This window comes from Carya illinoinensis, chromosome 5, assembly GCF_018687715.1.
Source record: "Carya illinoinensis cultivar Pawnee chromosome 5, C.illinoinensisPawnee_v1, whole genome shotgun sequence".
NCBI classification, from domain to species: domain Eukaryota; kingdom Viridiplantae; phylum Streptophyta; class Magnoliopsida; order Fagales; family Juglandaceae; genus Carya; species Carya illinoinensis.
The window spans coordinates 1,631,150-1,644,493 of record NC_056756.1 but is presented as its reverse complement, the minus strand read 5'-3'; the positions used below and the strand labels follow the sequence as shown (position 1 = coordinate 1,644,493).

General features: G+C 36.5%; 3 protein-coding genes across 4 annotated transcripts; 1 reads left to right on the top strand and 2 right to left on the bottom strand.

Moving 5' to 3' along the window:
- Positions 1-296: 296 nt before the first annotated feature.
- Positions 297-1,831, top strand: LOC122311885 (thioredoxin domain-containing protein 9 homolog). The gene is made up of 4 exons (XM_043126651.1): positions 297-458; positions 548-823; positions 1,147-1,305; positions 1,401-1,831. Exons 1-4 carry the CDS (start codon positions 435-437, stop codon positions 1,578-1,580), a joined length of 639 nt encoding a protein of 212 aa, XP_042982585.1. The 5' UTR covers positions 297-434; the 3' UTR covers positions 1,581-1,831.
- A 236-nt stretch (positions 1,832-2,067) lies between these two features.
- LOC122311884 (putative pumilio homolog 8, chloroplastic) lies at positions 2,068-5,762 on the bottom strand. Its single transcript, XM_043126650.1, has 5 exons — positions 4,496-5,762; positions 4,171-4,333; positions 3,476-3,639; positions 2,914-3,175; positions 2,068-2,572 (listed from the first exon to the last, which is right to left on the bottom strand). The coding sequence occupies exons 1-5, from the start codon at positions 5,692-5,694 to the stop codon at positions 2,453-2,455; spliced, it is 1,908 nt and encodes a 635-aa protein (XP_042982584.1). The 5' UTR covers positions 5,695-5,762; the 3' UTR covers positions 2,068-2,452.
- A 1,584-nt stretch (positions 5,763-7,346) lies between these two features.
- Positions 7,347-12,949, bottom strand: LOC122311116. 2 transcript variants are annotated; one of them, XM_043125519.1, is made up of 7 exons: positions 12,616-12,949; positions 11,464-11,607; positions 11,280-11,353; positions 10,842-11,133; positions 9,510-9,617; positions 7,953-8,194; positions 7,347-7,678 (listed from the first exon to the last, which is right to left on the bottom strand). In XM_043125519.1, exons 1-7 carry the CDS (start codon positions 12,925-12,927, stop codon positions 7,561-7,563), a joined length of 1,290 nt encoding a protein of 429 aa, XP_042981453.1. In that variant the 5' UTR covers positions 12,928-12,949; the 3' UTR covers positions 7,347-7,560. The 2 variants fall into 2 exon arrangements, with proteins under 2 accessions (XP_042981453.1, XP_042981454.1); XM_043125520.1 differs by lacking the exon at positions 11,280-11,353 and having other exon boundaries at positions 11,402-11,607; positions 12,616-12,947.
- Positions 12,950-13,344: the final 395 nt, after the last annotated feature.

The window sequence follows — 13,344 nt, the reverse complement described above, 5'->3', positions numbered from 1 at the left end:
AATAATTTTTTATTATCTAATAATAATAAATATGTCATATCTAATAAGATAAAAATAATATAGTAATACGATATATAGTATTATTTATTTAAACGTTAATACTACCATAAAAATGATAAAGTAAATAATATAATATAATATATGGTACAGATAAAATAATGAATTTGTACGTTTTGAATCTTTGATACTTGTATTTAGGCGGGCTTGCTTTCATTAAACCCGGCCCGTTGTCCAACACCACATTCCGTCCCGTCCCGAAACAGCATTCAAAATTTCATTTACCAAATACAAATAGAACATAAACGACGTCGTAGTATAACATTGCATTCGCCTCACTTTTCTCCCAAATCTGTCTCCCCCATCTATCCCTCCCTGTCTGCTTTTTCATTGTCTTTCAGAATCGTAGAGCGCGGAAGATCTCTCAGAGGCCAGTAATGGAGAACGCAAAGGTTCAAGAGGTATATATCTCTCACTGTTTATATACACATGTATATATTCGTACTGTATGCATAGCCATTATCTAGTGGTCGTGGTATGTGATGCGTAGATTCTGGAGAAGCAAGTGCTGACAGTGGCGAAGGCTGTGGAGGACAAGCTAGATGATGAGATCTCAGCCCTAGATCGGCTGGACATGGACGATATAGAGGTGCTCAGGGAGAGGAGGTTGCAGCAGATGAAGAAGATGGCGGAGAAGCGGAGCCGTTGGATCTCCCTCGGCCACGGCGAGTACTCCGAGATCCCTTCGGAGAAGGACTTCTTCGCCGCGGTAAAGGCCAGCGACCGTGTCGTCTGCCACTTTTACCGCGACAACTGGCCCTGCAAGGTTCTTATCGTAATTTTGATCACTTCATTTTTCAAAATTTTTTCCTTTGTGGTTCTTCATTTTGTTTGTGTGTGAGGGATTGATATAAATGGCTATATGATTAATTAGAACACGACCTTTCCCGTAATTCAAATAGAGTAGTAGTTATCATGGTATCGGAGTGCAGTGATCCAAGTGCTGACCGACTCCAATCTGTTGCCTATTCAAAAACTAAAATTCCACTTGTTAACGCGACATTAAGAAAGCGGCATTGATATCTTGAAGGAGGTTCGATCGAAATGTAGGGAAAAGAATTCATGTCTGAAGTCCATTTACAATCGCAGGTGGTAGACAAGCACTTGAGCATATTGGCAAAGCAGCACATGGAGACACGTTTTGTGAAAATCAATGCCGAGAAAAGTCCATTCTTGGCAGAAAAACTCAAGATCATTGTTCTTCCAACCATTGCCCTCATAAAGAATGCCAAAGTTGATGACTATGTGGTACGCCAAAGAAACAATTGACTGAAGTGCGTACCTTCTATTGTATGAGACTTCACTCTTTCTAACATTTTGGTGTCTAATATAATGTGCATCAGGTAGGATTCGATGAGCTTGGTGGGACGGATGAATTCAGCACAGAGGAACTGGAGGAAAGGCTGGCTAAAGCTCAAGTTATATTTTTTGAGGGTGAATCATCACTGAATCCAAGATCTGGGTCACAAGCCCGAAGGAGCGTCAGGCAAAGCACAAAGCCGGACTCATCAGATTCGGAGTAAATTATCAGTGTTGCTTTAGATTGTGTTTATGAATCAGTGAGCAAATATTTTCTTTCAAATGAGCTGAGTATTCAACGCCTACGTGCCATTGGGGGTGTAGGCCCTCTTGTGATCAGAATTTCTTAGAGCAACACTACTAATACATGTGAGATTCATAGTACCATCAGTTTTTTTTTAGCCTGCATGCATTAATATATAACTTCATAAGCTTTCTAAAAATTCGAATCGTTATTAGTAAATTTTTGAAGTTATTTTCTCTCTCTTTAGAGTGGTTAACTTGTTAAAACTCATCACTTTCCATGCTCTGTTCCTCTAGTTCAGTTGGTTGAGATGTTTGTGTGAACTCGTCAGCTAAATAATTGCACTTCCAGCTCGAGTTGGAAGCTCTATTATGGAATTAAGCTTGAATAAAAGCTCAAAACCTGGAAAAAAAAAAAGTCAAAAAATACCTTTTCTTCCTTCATGTTCACAAAACTTGTTATCCAAGTGATCAAAATTCGTTAACACCATATATATATTGTGCATGATCAAGATATACCAACATCTCTAGCAAGCTGTGAAATCTCTTGAAAAAATTACATATCAGAAAATGCTAGATTAGTGTATAACAACAACAGGCCGTGTAAGACCCAAGGATTATACAATTCACTCAATGGCTTGTAAAGAAAGCATTAATTACTTTCCTTAGACTGCCATCAGAGCAAATTGCCCAAACTTACGACCTAAAGCACAACACAAAAAATGAACAGATAGCAATAACAAATAGTTTCAAGTCCTAAATATATAGATCAGGGAAATGCAACATGTGACAGAGAATAGTTTTGTTTTGAAAGTATTTAGAGTAAGCATATCATGCGATCATGTGCTTGTACTCATATCAATCGGTGCTGCTTCCGTTTGGTTGGGGCAAGCACGCATTTTCCATGAGGATGGCTTTGCAAAAGTGGTCTGTAATGATCGATTAGATCCATAAGAGATTGGCGGACGGATCCCTGCACTCATTGAAGACAAAGAAAATAAAAAACAAAAGAAAGAAAATCCCAGGGAAAATAGCTAGCAGATATTATGGGGGAAGCATGTCTTCATGAAAGCAATGCATAGCGCACATATCCATTTCAACTGTCTAAAAAATAAGGTCAATCTCTTGAAATTTCAGTTGATCGATTTAGAGCTATTTCAGAACATAGACTTCTAAGTACGATGATAGTGACGCAATTGTAATCCTAGGTTTTGTGCATGCAAGAAAAGAAGTGGTGTTGTTTGTGTAAAAATCCATTAATTCCATGTGTTAAAGAACACAAGAGTACTAGTGACTAATATGGGATCTTCTAACCTTAGAAACCGCCTTGGCAGTCTGAGCAACATAATTACCCCATTGATCCTGAAGAAAGCTCAAGAAACGCTCCGGAATAGAAGTAAGCTCTCGAATAATCCTAGCGGAAAGCTGTTCTCCAAATTCAATCAAGCATTTTTGCACCACATGGCTGCCATGCTTGTCCATAGAGAGAGAAAGAAATCTTCCTTCGAGCTGCGCATGTATAGCTTCTGCAACACGTGGCATCCTCAGCTCTATTACGTGCTGCACAACAAAGTTCCTAAAAAAAAAAAAAAAAAGATGGTGTTAGATCAGAAAGGTTCCATATTGAGCAAGGCACCAAAAGGAGCAAGCGAGCATCTGACTTTGAAGACTTCAAACTCTTTTCTTTTGAAGGTTTGAAAAACAGCAATTACAAAAAAAAAAAAAAAAATGATGGGCGTTGGAGCAAAAAATTAGGCCAAAGAAAAAGAAAAAAAAAAATTATAATACACGATCGAGAACTGCATTTCGAATACGGTTCTTATTCTTCAAGATGCATGTAAACACTGAGAAATGGAGGGGCTCAAGATGAACAAACCCAAAAGAATCTTCTGAAAGGAGTAGCGCATTTGCTGCTATTTTAGCCACAAGACGCTCCTTTGTTTCTCCAAAAGAACGATTGACACACTCTTGCATTAAACAGCATCCATATCTGTCTGTCGCAATATCAAAACAGTTCTCTGCTATCTCATTCAAAATAAGCTGAAAACAGAAGGAAAAATGATTAGGAATCACAGAATTTAAGAGTGGTAGCCTCTAATTAGTCAAAGGAACTCACACAATATTGTCACCTGGCTTCAGAAAAGCATTGAGTGAAAACTAACGGACAAACGCTAGCTTCTTGTGGCACTAAAATGATATATATATATATATATGTTTGCCATGTGTGTCTATATATATATATGAGAATTGTTATTCATCATTCTTTTTGCCATCTTTCTCCCGCCCTTGATTGGAAAATTGTTTATCACTCAATCATTTGATGTCACATAAGAGAGAGGATAGTGATCAAGAGGATGGTGAATATAATTTATATATACTGCTAATACTGTTATTAACATAAGATGAACGCCATTCTTCCGATATGAAAAGTAGTTTATTTTTGTTTTTAGCAGGATATAACTTATAGAACCTTGTCATTAATTTTAGACATTAGGCAACTTCAGCAGAACCGCAGCCTTGGGTAAAGAAAATTAGATGCATGTTGTCGAGGCACATATTAATACGAATTACCTCGTTGTCTTGGGCGGGGAAAAGGTCCAAGCACTTCCTGATTAAAAACAGACCACTCGTGCACTTGGTCAAGGTAACTGTTAAATTCCTTATAGTCCATATTACCAAGGATATGTGCTCCGGGGTTTTAAGATGCTCCAACAATTTTTGCATTGACCGACTTCTGCATTGATAAAATCCAAAATAATTTATAAAAATCCGAGAAGAATTCTCTCAAAATTGGGCCAAACAAAAAGGCAACTATAGTTCCATCATAATAATTTTGACCCTCTTTTTTATAGGCATTTCGACAAACAATTAACTAGTTAATTAGAACGAGTCATACCCTTGGCTGTCGGTGCATGTATACTTTAGTTTTTGTTCATTACTGATCAAAGTAAGAAGAATTTCAGTCAGCTGTTCTCCATTGCTTTCTTCGAAACGCTTCTGAACGTGATGAGAGCAACGCGAGTTAACCATTAACGCGTGCAAATCGTCATTCCACTTCTCAAACTTCTTCTGAAAGAAAGCATACCCCGGCTTTCGGTCTTTGGCCACCGAAAGCAGTTGGCCGTTCAATTCTTCCATTGAGGGGTACGACGTTGGACGCTGTTGCGACGGCTGCAATGACAATATCCCAGCGGACCTCAGACCATTACTGGTAATTCCCCGACTTTGGCAGTTGGAATCAAATCGAATCCCATTACTACTCGGAGAAGACGGCCAAATAGGATAATAATAACTCATTGTATGTGCAGATTGTCTTCCGCGATGCCAATCAAACACATTGTTAATGTTAAAGGTAGAAGAGGCCGCAGACTGGTTCTTTCCTGTCCCAAAACTTGGGCCCGCACCTGATAAATTTCTGTGCTGATAATTGGCAAAACTTGGCCGGAAGCTCGAAAGTCCATTGTTATCGCTCAATATTAATGGCACTCCACGGGGCCTTGTATCATAAACCATATGTCTCGTCACTGCAGACTGAATTCTCATCGACTGCAAATGCTGTTCTCTCAACTTCTCCAAATATTGCTGTCCTTGACATTCTTGTGCATGCGTTGAAGAAGCAAGACCTCCGGCCATTACATAATTATCATCGAAACCGTTCCCTAACGATGGCCCAGCAGTATTACCACACCAGGCAACTTCTTGAGAGGCCGGTGGAGCAAGAAACCAAGGTTGATGAGAAGGAGTTGATAGGCTGAGCCGACTCAATGAAGTTTCAACGCCTTGTTCAAAAAGGGTCTCGTAATTGAGACCAGGGTTTAGGTCCATCCCCGAGATGGCGTCTTGAAAATTAACGCTCCCAGTGGTGGGGTTTCGGTTTTGGGAGGTGGGGCGGGTTTGAACTCTAGGGTTTATTATGGTTGTTTTCTGGTGAAGGGAATTTCCAGACGAACGGTTACCATCAATATTGTGGTTTTCCAGGGAATCAGCAACGATAAGGCGGTGGCTTTCCCGCGGTGAAATAGAAGAAGGGTCAATAGGGATTTGATCAGGCATGAACCATTGGAAGTCTGAAGGTTCTTTCTCTCCCTTCTCCATGGTGTAACGCAAGGGAGGGAGGGAGGGAAGGTGGGAGAAAAATTAATCAAGGGTTTGACTGAGAGAAAAAGAGAGCAGGTTAATCTTAGGGAGTAAACATCGGGAACTTAACGTAGATTAATATTTGCGTGTGTCGACCAATGATATCTAAAATGGAGGGTTTAAAGAGACGTGTTTGGAATTAAACAGATCACAATAGATCATGAGTTATCATATATGTACATACATGGGTGAAATACTGCTGGCTGCATCCATCGGTTTGCTTGTTGAGGAAGATAGGGTTTTTGGGTGAGTTGATGATGATAGTATTATATGTAATTATCCGATTTATATTATTTAATTCCGCTCCAAGTATTTCCCCAAAAAGATGAGAGAGAGAAAAAATAGTTACGTTGATTTCGGCAAATTAAACTTTTTTTGATAGCTTCGATCGGATCCTTTGTGCATGAAAATAGAAACTCTTGATGCTTCTCCACGTGCTGACTTCCTGATCAGCTACTACGTACGTAACATTGTTACTCTCTCTCAAACTATACTTCTATATATATATACAAGATTTAAAAAAAATATATATATATATATATATATATGTATGTATGTAGTTGAATCTCAGTAAAACTACAACATGAACTGTGTTTATAAACGTCCGACTAAATATATATCTTTTATGGAGTAAAATTAAGGAAAATATATATATTTTTTTAATGTTAAATTCCCTCCTTAATTAATATTGAATTCAATCTCTACATGAAGGTGACAAACAATTAAGCTCCGGTTTGGATAAAAGAAGTTTCATCTTATCTCATTTTTATAAATTTTTTAAATTCTCACATAAAATATAATAAATAATTTAATTTTTTTAAATTTTAAAATAATAATAATATTAAAAAATAATATTTTATTCAACTTTCATCTCAATTCATCTTATCTCAACTCAGTATTTAAACGGCAGCTAATAATACTACTAGTACCAGTCTTTTTATTTTTATTTTTGGGCCCTGTACGATTTTTCCCTCATTATTTAATATTTAATTTGTTTAGTGACCGATTTAATTAACAGTACTTAGTTTATAAATAAATAAAGATAATGTTGATTTGTTAAGAAAAATCCACTGCTTGCGAAAGTACTCATGTTGAGGTTAATGATGATGACACACCGAAACGAGGTTAGAAATTAAAGAAGAGACCAGCTCTGGATGACTGATCTAGGAACCAAATGCCTCTGTTATTGATCTAAGTATCGTACTTCTGGGAACCCTCCCTCGCTAACTAAGAAATGGAAACAGGTGCGGCCCAAATAACATCGGATCACGATCGGTCGGATGGTCCAAAAATTTAGAATCTTAACACGGTTAATATCATCATGTGCTGGTTGGTCCAGATAAATAAATAAATAAATAACACGGGTGTTGAATTAAAAGGACACGGTTTCAGCTTCAGTTCCGTAGGGAAGGAAACTTATCATCATTTTAAACTTTTTTTTTTTTTTTTTTTTTTTTTAGAATTTTGTTATATACAAGCAAAATCACGTACTAATCTACGTATCAATACTGATTATTTTATACTATAAATTTAAATTAACACTATTTTTAATAAAATTTACTTTTTGACCAATCAAAATAAATTTATACACATATTAATACATAATTATGCTTGTAACTAGATTTTTCCTTTTTATTTATTTGCTGCATAGTGTATATACAAAGAAAGTAAAAAAAAAAAGCAAAATCTGCAAGATTGTACTTGCAACAAACAAACCAACACTAATCCTTTTATACAGATATTAACTCTCCATTTGCTAGATCACGAGTGGCCTCGTGAACTCTTCTATATACACAGATAGGAAGCAGTTTAAAAGATGAACTTTCAAGCAGCTTGCCCGTCACTAGAGGCATCATTCTCAGCACTGCTTGTCAAGGATAGGAGTTCCATAAGCTCCGTTCGATACTCCCGGCCTCTGAGGAAGTGTCCCAACAGCATGCACCTATTGGGGGAAAAAGGTTGCATCAGTCAGAAATAACATTTAAATTCAGAGCTCAACAGGTTGCCTGAAGGAAGAAAAGGGAAAAACGGGGGGACACCAGAAAGAATCGCTGAATTTTCCAAAATTTAGTCAATTAGTGGACTTTCGGATGGCTCATATCCAAGAAGTGCTAGGAAATTTCACAAATGAACACAATTCAAAACAAGCTCAGCACATTGCTGGATCAAGTTTCCAATCCCAAAAAACCAGGGAGAGAAAAAAGAGATGGACTAACCAGAAGAGGAGACGTGCCAGGTAGTCCCGATTCAGTGAAATGAGGGGCTGGAGTTGAAGTGAGGCGTTTTCAACAATCTCACCACAATCTTCACTCCCTACATTCACTGTTCCAGTTGGGGAATTCGCTGATAGAGGAGCCTTGGAATGCATCTTGGGAGAGAGGGTAGCAAGGAGGCCATGTACAACAGAGTAGATTATTTCTTTTAATTCGGGGGACGCAGCTTCTGATAACTCAGCTACCTGTACATAGAACAATTCGTATCGGGCATAATACAGACTCATATGAAAAAATGAAAATGAAAGAAGCCAACTCAAAATTAGATTCAAGTTGAGGGGTAAACTCGAATCCTGGAGTCATTGCTCAAGAAAGGTTGCATGCAGATGAGCGGAAAACTAGTGTGTAAATAACACATCCAGACCCCAAACATTAAGTTCAGGAAAAATTTTATAATAGTCAACAATATAGTGCTATCTTATAGTAGATAAAAACTACTAAAACATTAGTGTAGAAGCATGTCGCTAAAACCAGCAGATATCCTGCACTATGCGGTCCAGTAGTTAACCAAAAGCCACACCTCATGTTTGGGGTGCCGATTATGACACTTGAGAGATGATGGAGCTAAAGCAATAGCTTCACACTAAATCAGTAGTTATATGCATGATGAAGTTTAATAGTTTATAATTTTATGACCTACTTTTCCTCCATTACAAGAATGAGGTGATAGGAACGAGCCCAGATAATATGGGAAAAATACAGCTGCGAACATGCTAACTTAAACATTGAACCAATAGGATGAAACTGCTTTGATACTTTCACTTTCCATCTTTAGTGGCAAATAGCACAGAACATGGATGTAAGTAAAACCATTGGAAACAAGATTTACATGTAAAGAGTGGCAATCATGGAACAATAAAGCTTGTATGCTGCCCCCCTTTGACCGCTCAAAGTGACCGCTGGTCCTTTTTTTTTTTTTTTAATTAGTGATTAAGTAAATGATTTTAAGTGTATTGGTGTATTTTTTTTTTTTTTTTAAAATATTTAAATCTATTTAAAAAATGTGAAAAGAAAAGAAAAAAAGTGACTAGCGGTCACTGTGAGCGGTGCTACTCAGGCGGCAGAGTAGCACCGCCCATCATATAAACAAGACAAAACATTACACTCAGTTTGCCACTTGTTGCAAAAACAAAACAAAAAAAAACAAAACAAAACAAGGTTGGAACTTATCATAAACATTCAGATTCTCTTTCCTTTTCAGTGTCTTCCTATAAAGAAGAGGTTGTATCAGGGTTGTTTGGTATCTCAAAACGTTCATATTATAATATCACTCTCAGATAGGTTTATCAGATTAAAAGAGATTCTGAAAACAATAAAAATATTAATGTTGCAGATGGTACTAGTGCATCAGTAGTCACAGAAAGAAACCGGGGCCTGCAGCAACAGCATCTAATGCTAATATATGATTAAACATGAAATTCAACAATTGGACAAGTATGGAAAAAATTAAAACCCACAGGAGTTTATATTTCAAATTCGCTTTTCAGAAGAGTTGAGTACCTTTTCCGGTTGTAGAGATCTCAAGTAATCCAGCAAATCATTCTTCTCCTCCCCAACAAACTTTTGCATTTGCAGGGCAGCACTTTTCCCCTTGATTTCACAAAGCTCCTTTAATAAAATATTGGATATTGAGCAAATATTTCAGTCGCAATGACAGACGTGATTCAGAAAAAAGTAAAAAAACAATGTAGCATCCAGAGTTAGAAGAAGATTTTTTTTTTTAAAAAAAAAAAAAATTATGTAAACAAAGACACAACTTAAAACATTACAGCTTAGCATTTCATGTTATCAATCAAAATGATATGAAACTCCAATCAACAAATTATAGTTCTTCAACCAAAAGACACACTGATTAATATTCTAAGTAAACGATTTTGTAAGAGTTTATATTATATTAGCAGAATAGATTTTTTCCCCAGGCCAAAACATGGTTTTGCAGAAAAGAAGCCAGTAGTCAAGGCATTAAATTTTATAGTCGGTGCTTAAATATGCATGTTATTGGCACGCCTGTTTGGGAAGATTTCTCACCATATTCGCTATTCAAAATATGATAATATGGCAATTTAACTGATATATCAGTAGGGTTAATATTGTGAAAACTCCAATTCCAGTAGCCTAAAATCTCTCTCAATGACTATTTTTCAAAAAGTCTTCCATAACTCTTCTTTGTACTGAACATGGCTTTGCCTATTCTTTGATTAATATACTTTGTTTGCTTATTAAAAAAAAAAAAAAAGTCTTCCATAACTCTTTCAAGTATCTCACAGCTCATAAAACCCACGAAATATAGATAATATGGGACCAAAACAAATGAGAATGGAGTGCAATAAAATAGCAATAGCCTAATGAGTTTTATTTCACCATAAAATTCAAAACAAAACTATAAATTGCCACATCCCGACAACTTGAGTGGTAGCCAAAAACCATTTACTCCGATGAGTTCATAGCTACTGCCTTCTGCAAGGCATTAGTAGTTCATCTACTGCCAATCACACTATTTCCAAAATCAACTACAATCGCGCAGAAAATAAAAAATCAACTGTGACATGGTGATAAGTATAAACAATGCCCAAATTCCAATCACAGCTACTGCTTTTTTTCAGGCCTTTGCAGATCATCTACTAACCACTCTATTTGCACAATTGACCACAGTATTTCCCTAATCAAGCAGGGGATAAAACATCAATTTTAAATATTGAGATAAATATAAAATATGCCCAACTTGGGATGCCAGTATCTAATCATTCATTTTGAATTAAAAAAAAAATCATAAACAAAAACCCTAACTTCTTAATCTGCTGGGGAAAAAAAATCCTTAGTGCTAGAACATACCTTTCTAACTGAAGATAAACGAGACTGCAAATGAAGAATATACTGTTGAGCTTCAGGAGACATTTCATTGAGGTGTTGAATATCAACATTTTCTGACGAGTCTCCAGTAAGTTTATCAAATTTGGATGGCAATTTATATTCTCCTGACAATTTAACTATCCTCACGCTGCCAAGCAAGAACCCTTGTAAATCAAGTTTAGCATTTTCTAGTGTTTGTTTTTCAGGAATTCCTTCATTCATATCAAGGTTTCTCTCGAGACAGAGTCTATATTCAGCATTCCGCAACGTATATCTGCATTGGAAGAACAACTACCATAACAAATCTTTACCATTTTGATAGACATCAGTTGGTAGAGAAAAAAAAAAGAAGGAAGTGAAATATGTATAGGATTCAAGAGAACAAATTTGAAGGAAAAGAAAACAAGGATTCCTACAACCCCCCAAACTGGGCAAATATGGTAAGGGTTTGACTTCTCTTTCTTGTCTCCATCTTCTCGGCAATCAATCAGAGGCTAAAAACATGGATCAAGAAATGGACGTGATATTGATAATGAACATACCCAGTCATCATTGAAGAAACCAATAACTTAGAGAGGGGTTCCCATAAAGCCTCGATAAGAACCTGAAACTGGTCAGATGGAAGTAAGCCTAACATGCCAGATATAGTCCGTTTCATGGCATCCACAGTCGTTGGCGGAACATCTTTCTGAATGAGGCTCACGTCTAATGGTTCTATCTCTTGTATCAAATTTGACAGAACGGATTTCTGAAAAAATTAAACACTTAAACATTAGACACTAGCACTGAAACATTACCGTTGTTAAGATGTACATATATTTATTACTAAATAAGCACGGATCAAAGAAAAATAAATATTACTAACCTCACTAAGAAATTAGAATACTTGCTGCAAAGTTATCTACAACTAGTGTCCTTATGAAGCAGCATTAAAGGTTGCATCTTTAAATTCTCCATTAGATATAATTGTAAAACTGTGTAATGCCTTTTAGTACCTACGAAAAATGTTGCCGTTGACCATATTATTTTTCATCATACCATATTTGTAGAATTTGTGGTTACCGTCACAGCACTTTAATTTAAAAATAAAATATTTTATTGAAGAAAACAATAGGTATAACCCGTGTATTTGGGACGTATACAAGAGACCTAAGTACGAAGGTGCAGTCATGGCATAATTGACATTCTTCAAACTCCATACTCAACACCTTCGATCAAACTGTTTAAATTTCCCTGGTACCATAATTTTTCTCTCTAACTCACAGCCATGGCATCTGATAAACACATAAAACAAAAGAACAGATATCCATTATTGTTACTTCGAGTAATTTCCAAATCAGTGCAATCTATTCTGCTTCCCCGTGCAAGCTGTAGTCAGGAAAATACAGCTCAGCAAACTATTTCCTCTCCCCAAGAATGTAAGAGTATCAGAATAACTTTTTGTTTATAAGTAAGAGTAATGGAATAAACTCAAACTAAACGCATGATACTATAAAGTCCTCCATGTTCCCAGATAATCAACAAGTTCAATCCATTTTCTCAGAATTTCCCAATATTTTCCCAGCAGCCAATGAAAAAGCAACATAACTACAATAAAAAGTCTTCTTCCGAGATATTATGCATACACAGACAACACCCGGCATAACGAAGCAATAAAATCGATTTAGAGTGATATTGAATACCCAATTCAAGGACGAAAACTGTAATCGATCGAATTGAATGGATGCAAGCAAGCCCAACAGCAAAAGAAGCTGACCTTGGAAGAATTAGTGGACCTCGAGGGGCGTTTGGAAAAGAGATCGTCGAAGGAGGCGGCGGAGGAGGGGGAAGAAGAAGCGAGGACTAGTGATCGAAGTTTTCTGGGGTTTACGAGGGAGCGGAGAGGGGAGGAGAGAGCGAAGGAGAGAGACGGCGGCTGAGGGTGTGTGGACGAGCGGAGCAGAGGAAGAGGGAAGTAACAAGAGAGGAGCGACGACGGCGAGGTTGCCATTAGCGATAACGACGACCATGCGTACCGCTTCCCTCTTATCTGCCTCTCCTGTCGACTCAGTTCAGAGAGAACAGCCATTCAAAGAGAGGCACGTCGAGCCTCGAGGAAACGTGTGTCAAAATAGTTAAAACAATCACGTGCGAAGAAGCTCAGTTTCGGATAAAAAAAAGAATTCTGCTATGTATAAATATAGTTACGTATTAATTTGTATATTAATATTAATTTTTTTATATTTAAAATTTAAATTAATATTATTTTTGATAAAATTTATTTTTAAACTAATCACATTAAATTAATACATAGATCAATACATAATTATACTTATAACTAAATTTTTTTATAAAAAAATAGAGTTTTGTTAAGTAAATTCTTCGTATACCATGTGTTAATATTATTATTTTTATATTTAAAATTTAAATTAATATTATTTTTATTAAAATTTAATTTTTTAATCAATCATATTAAATAAATATATATATTGGTGCACAAAATCTT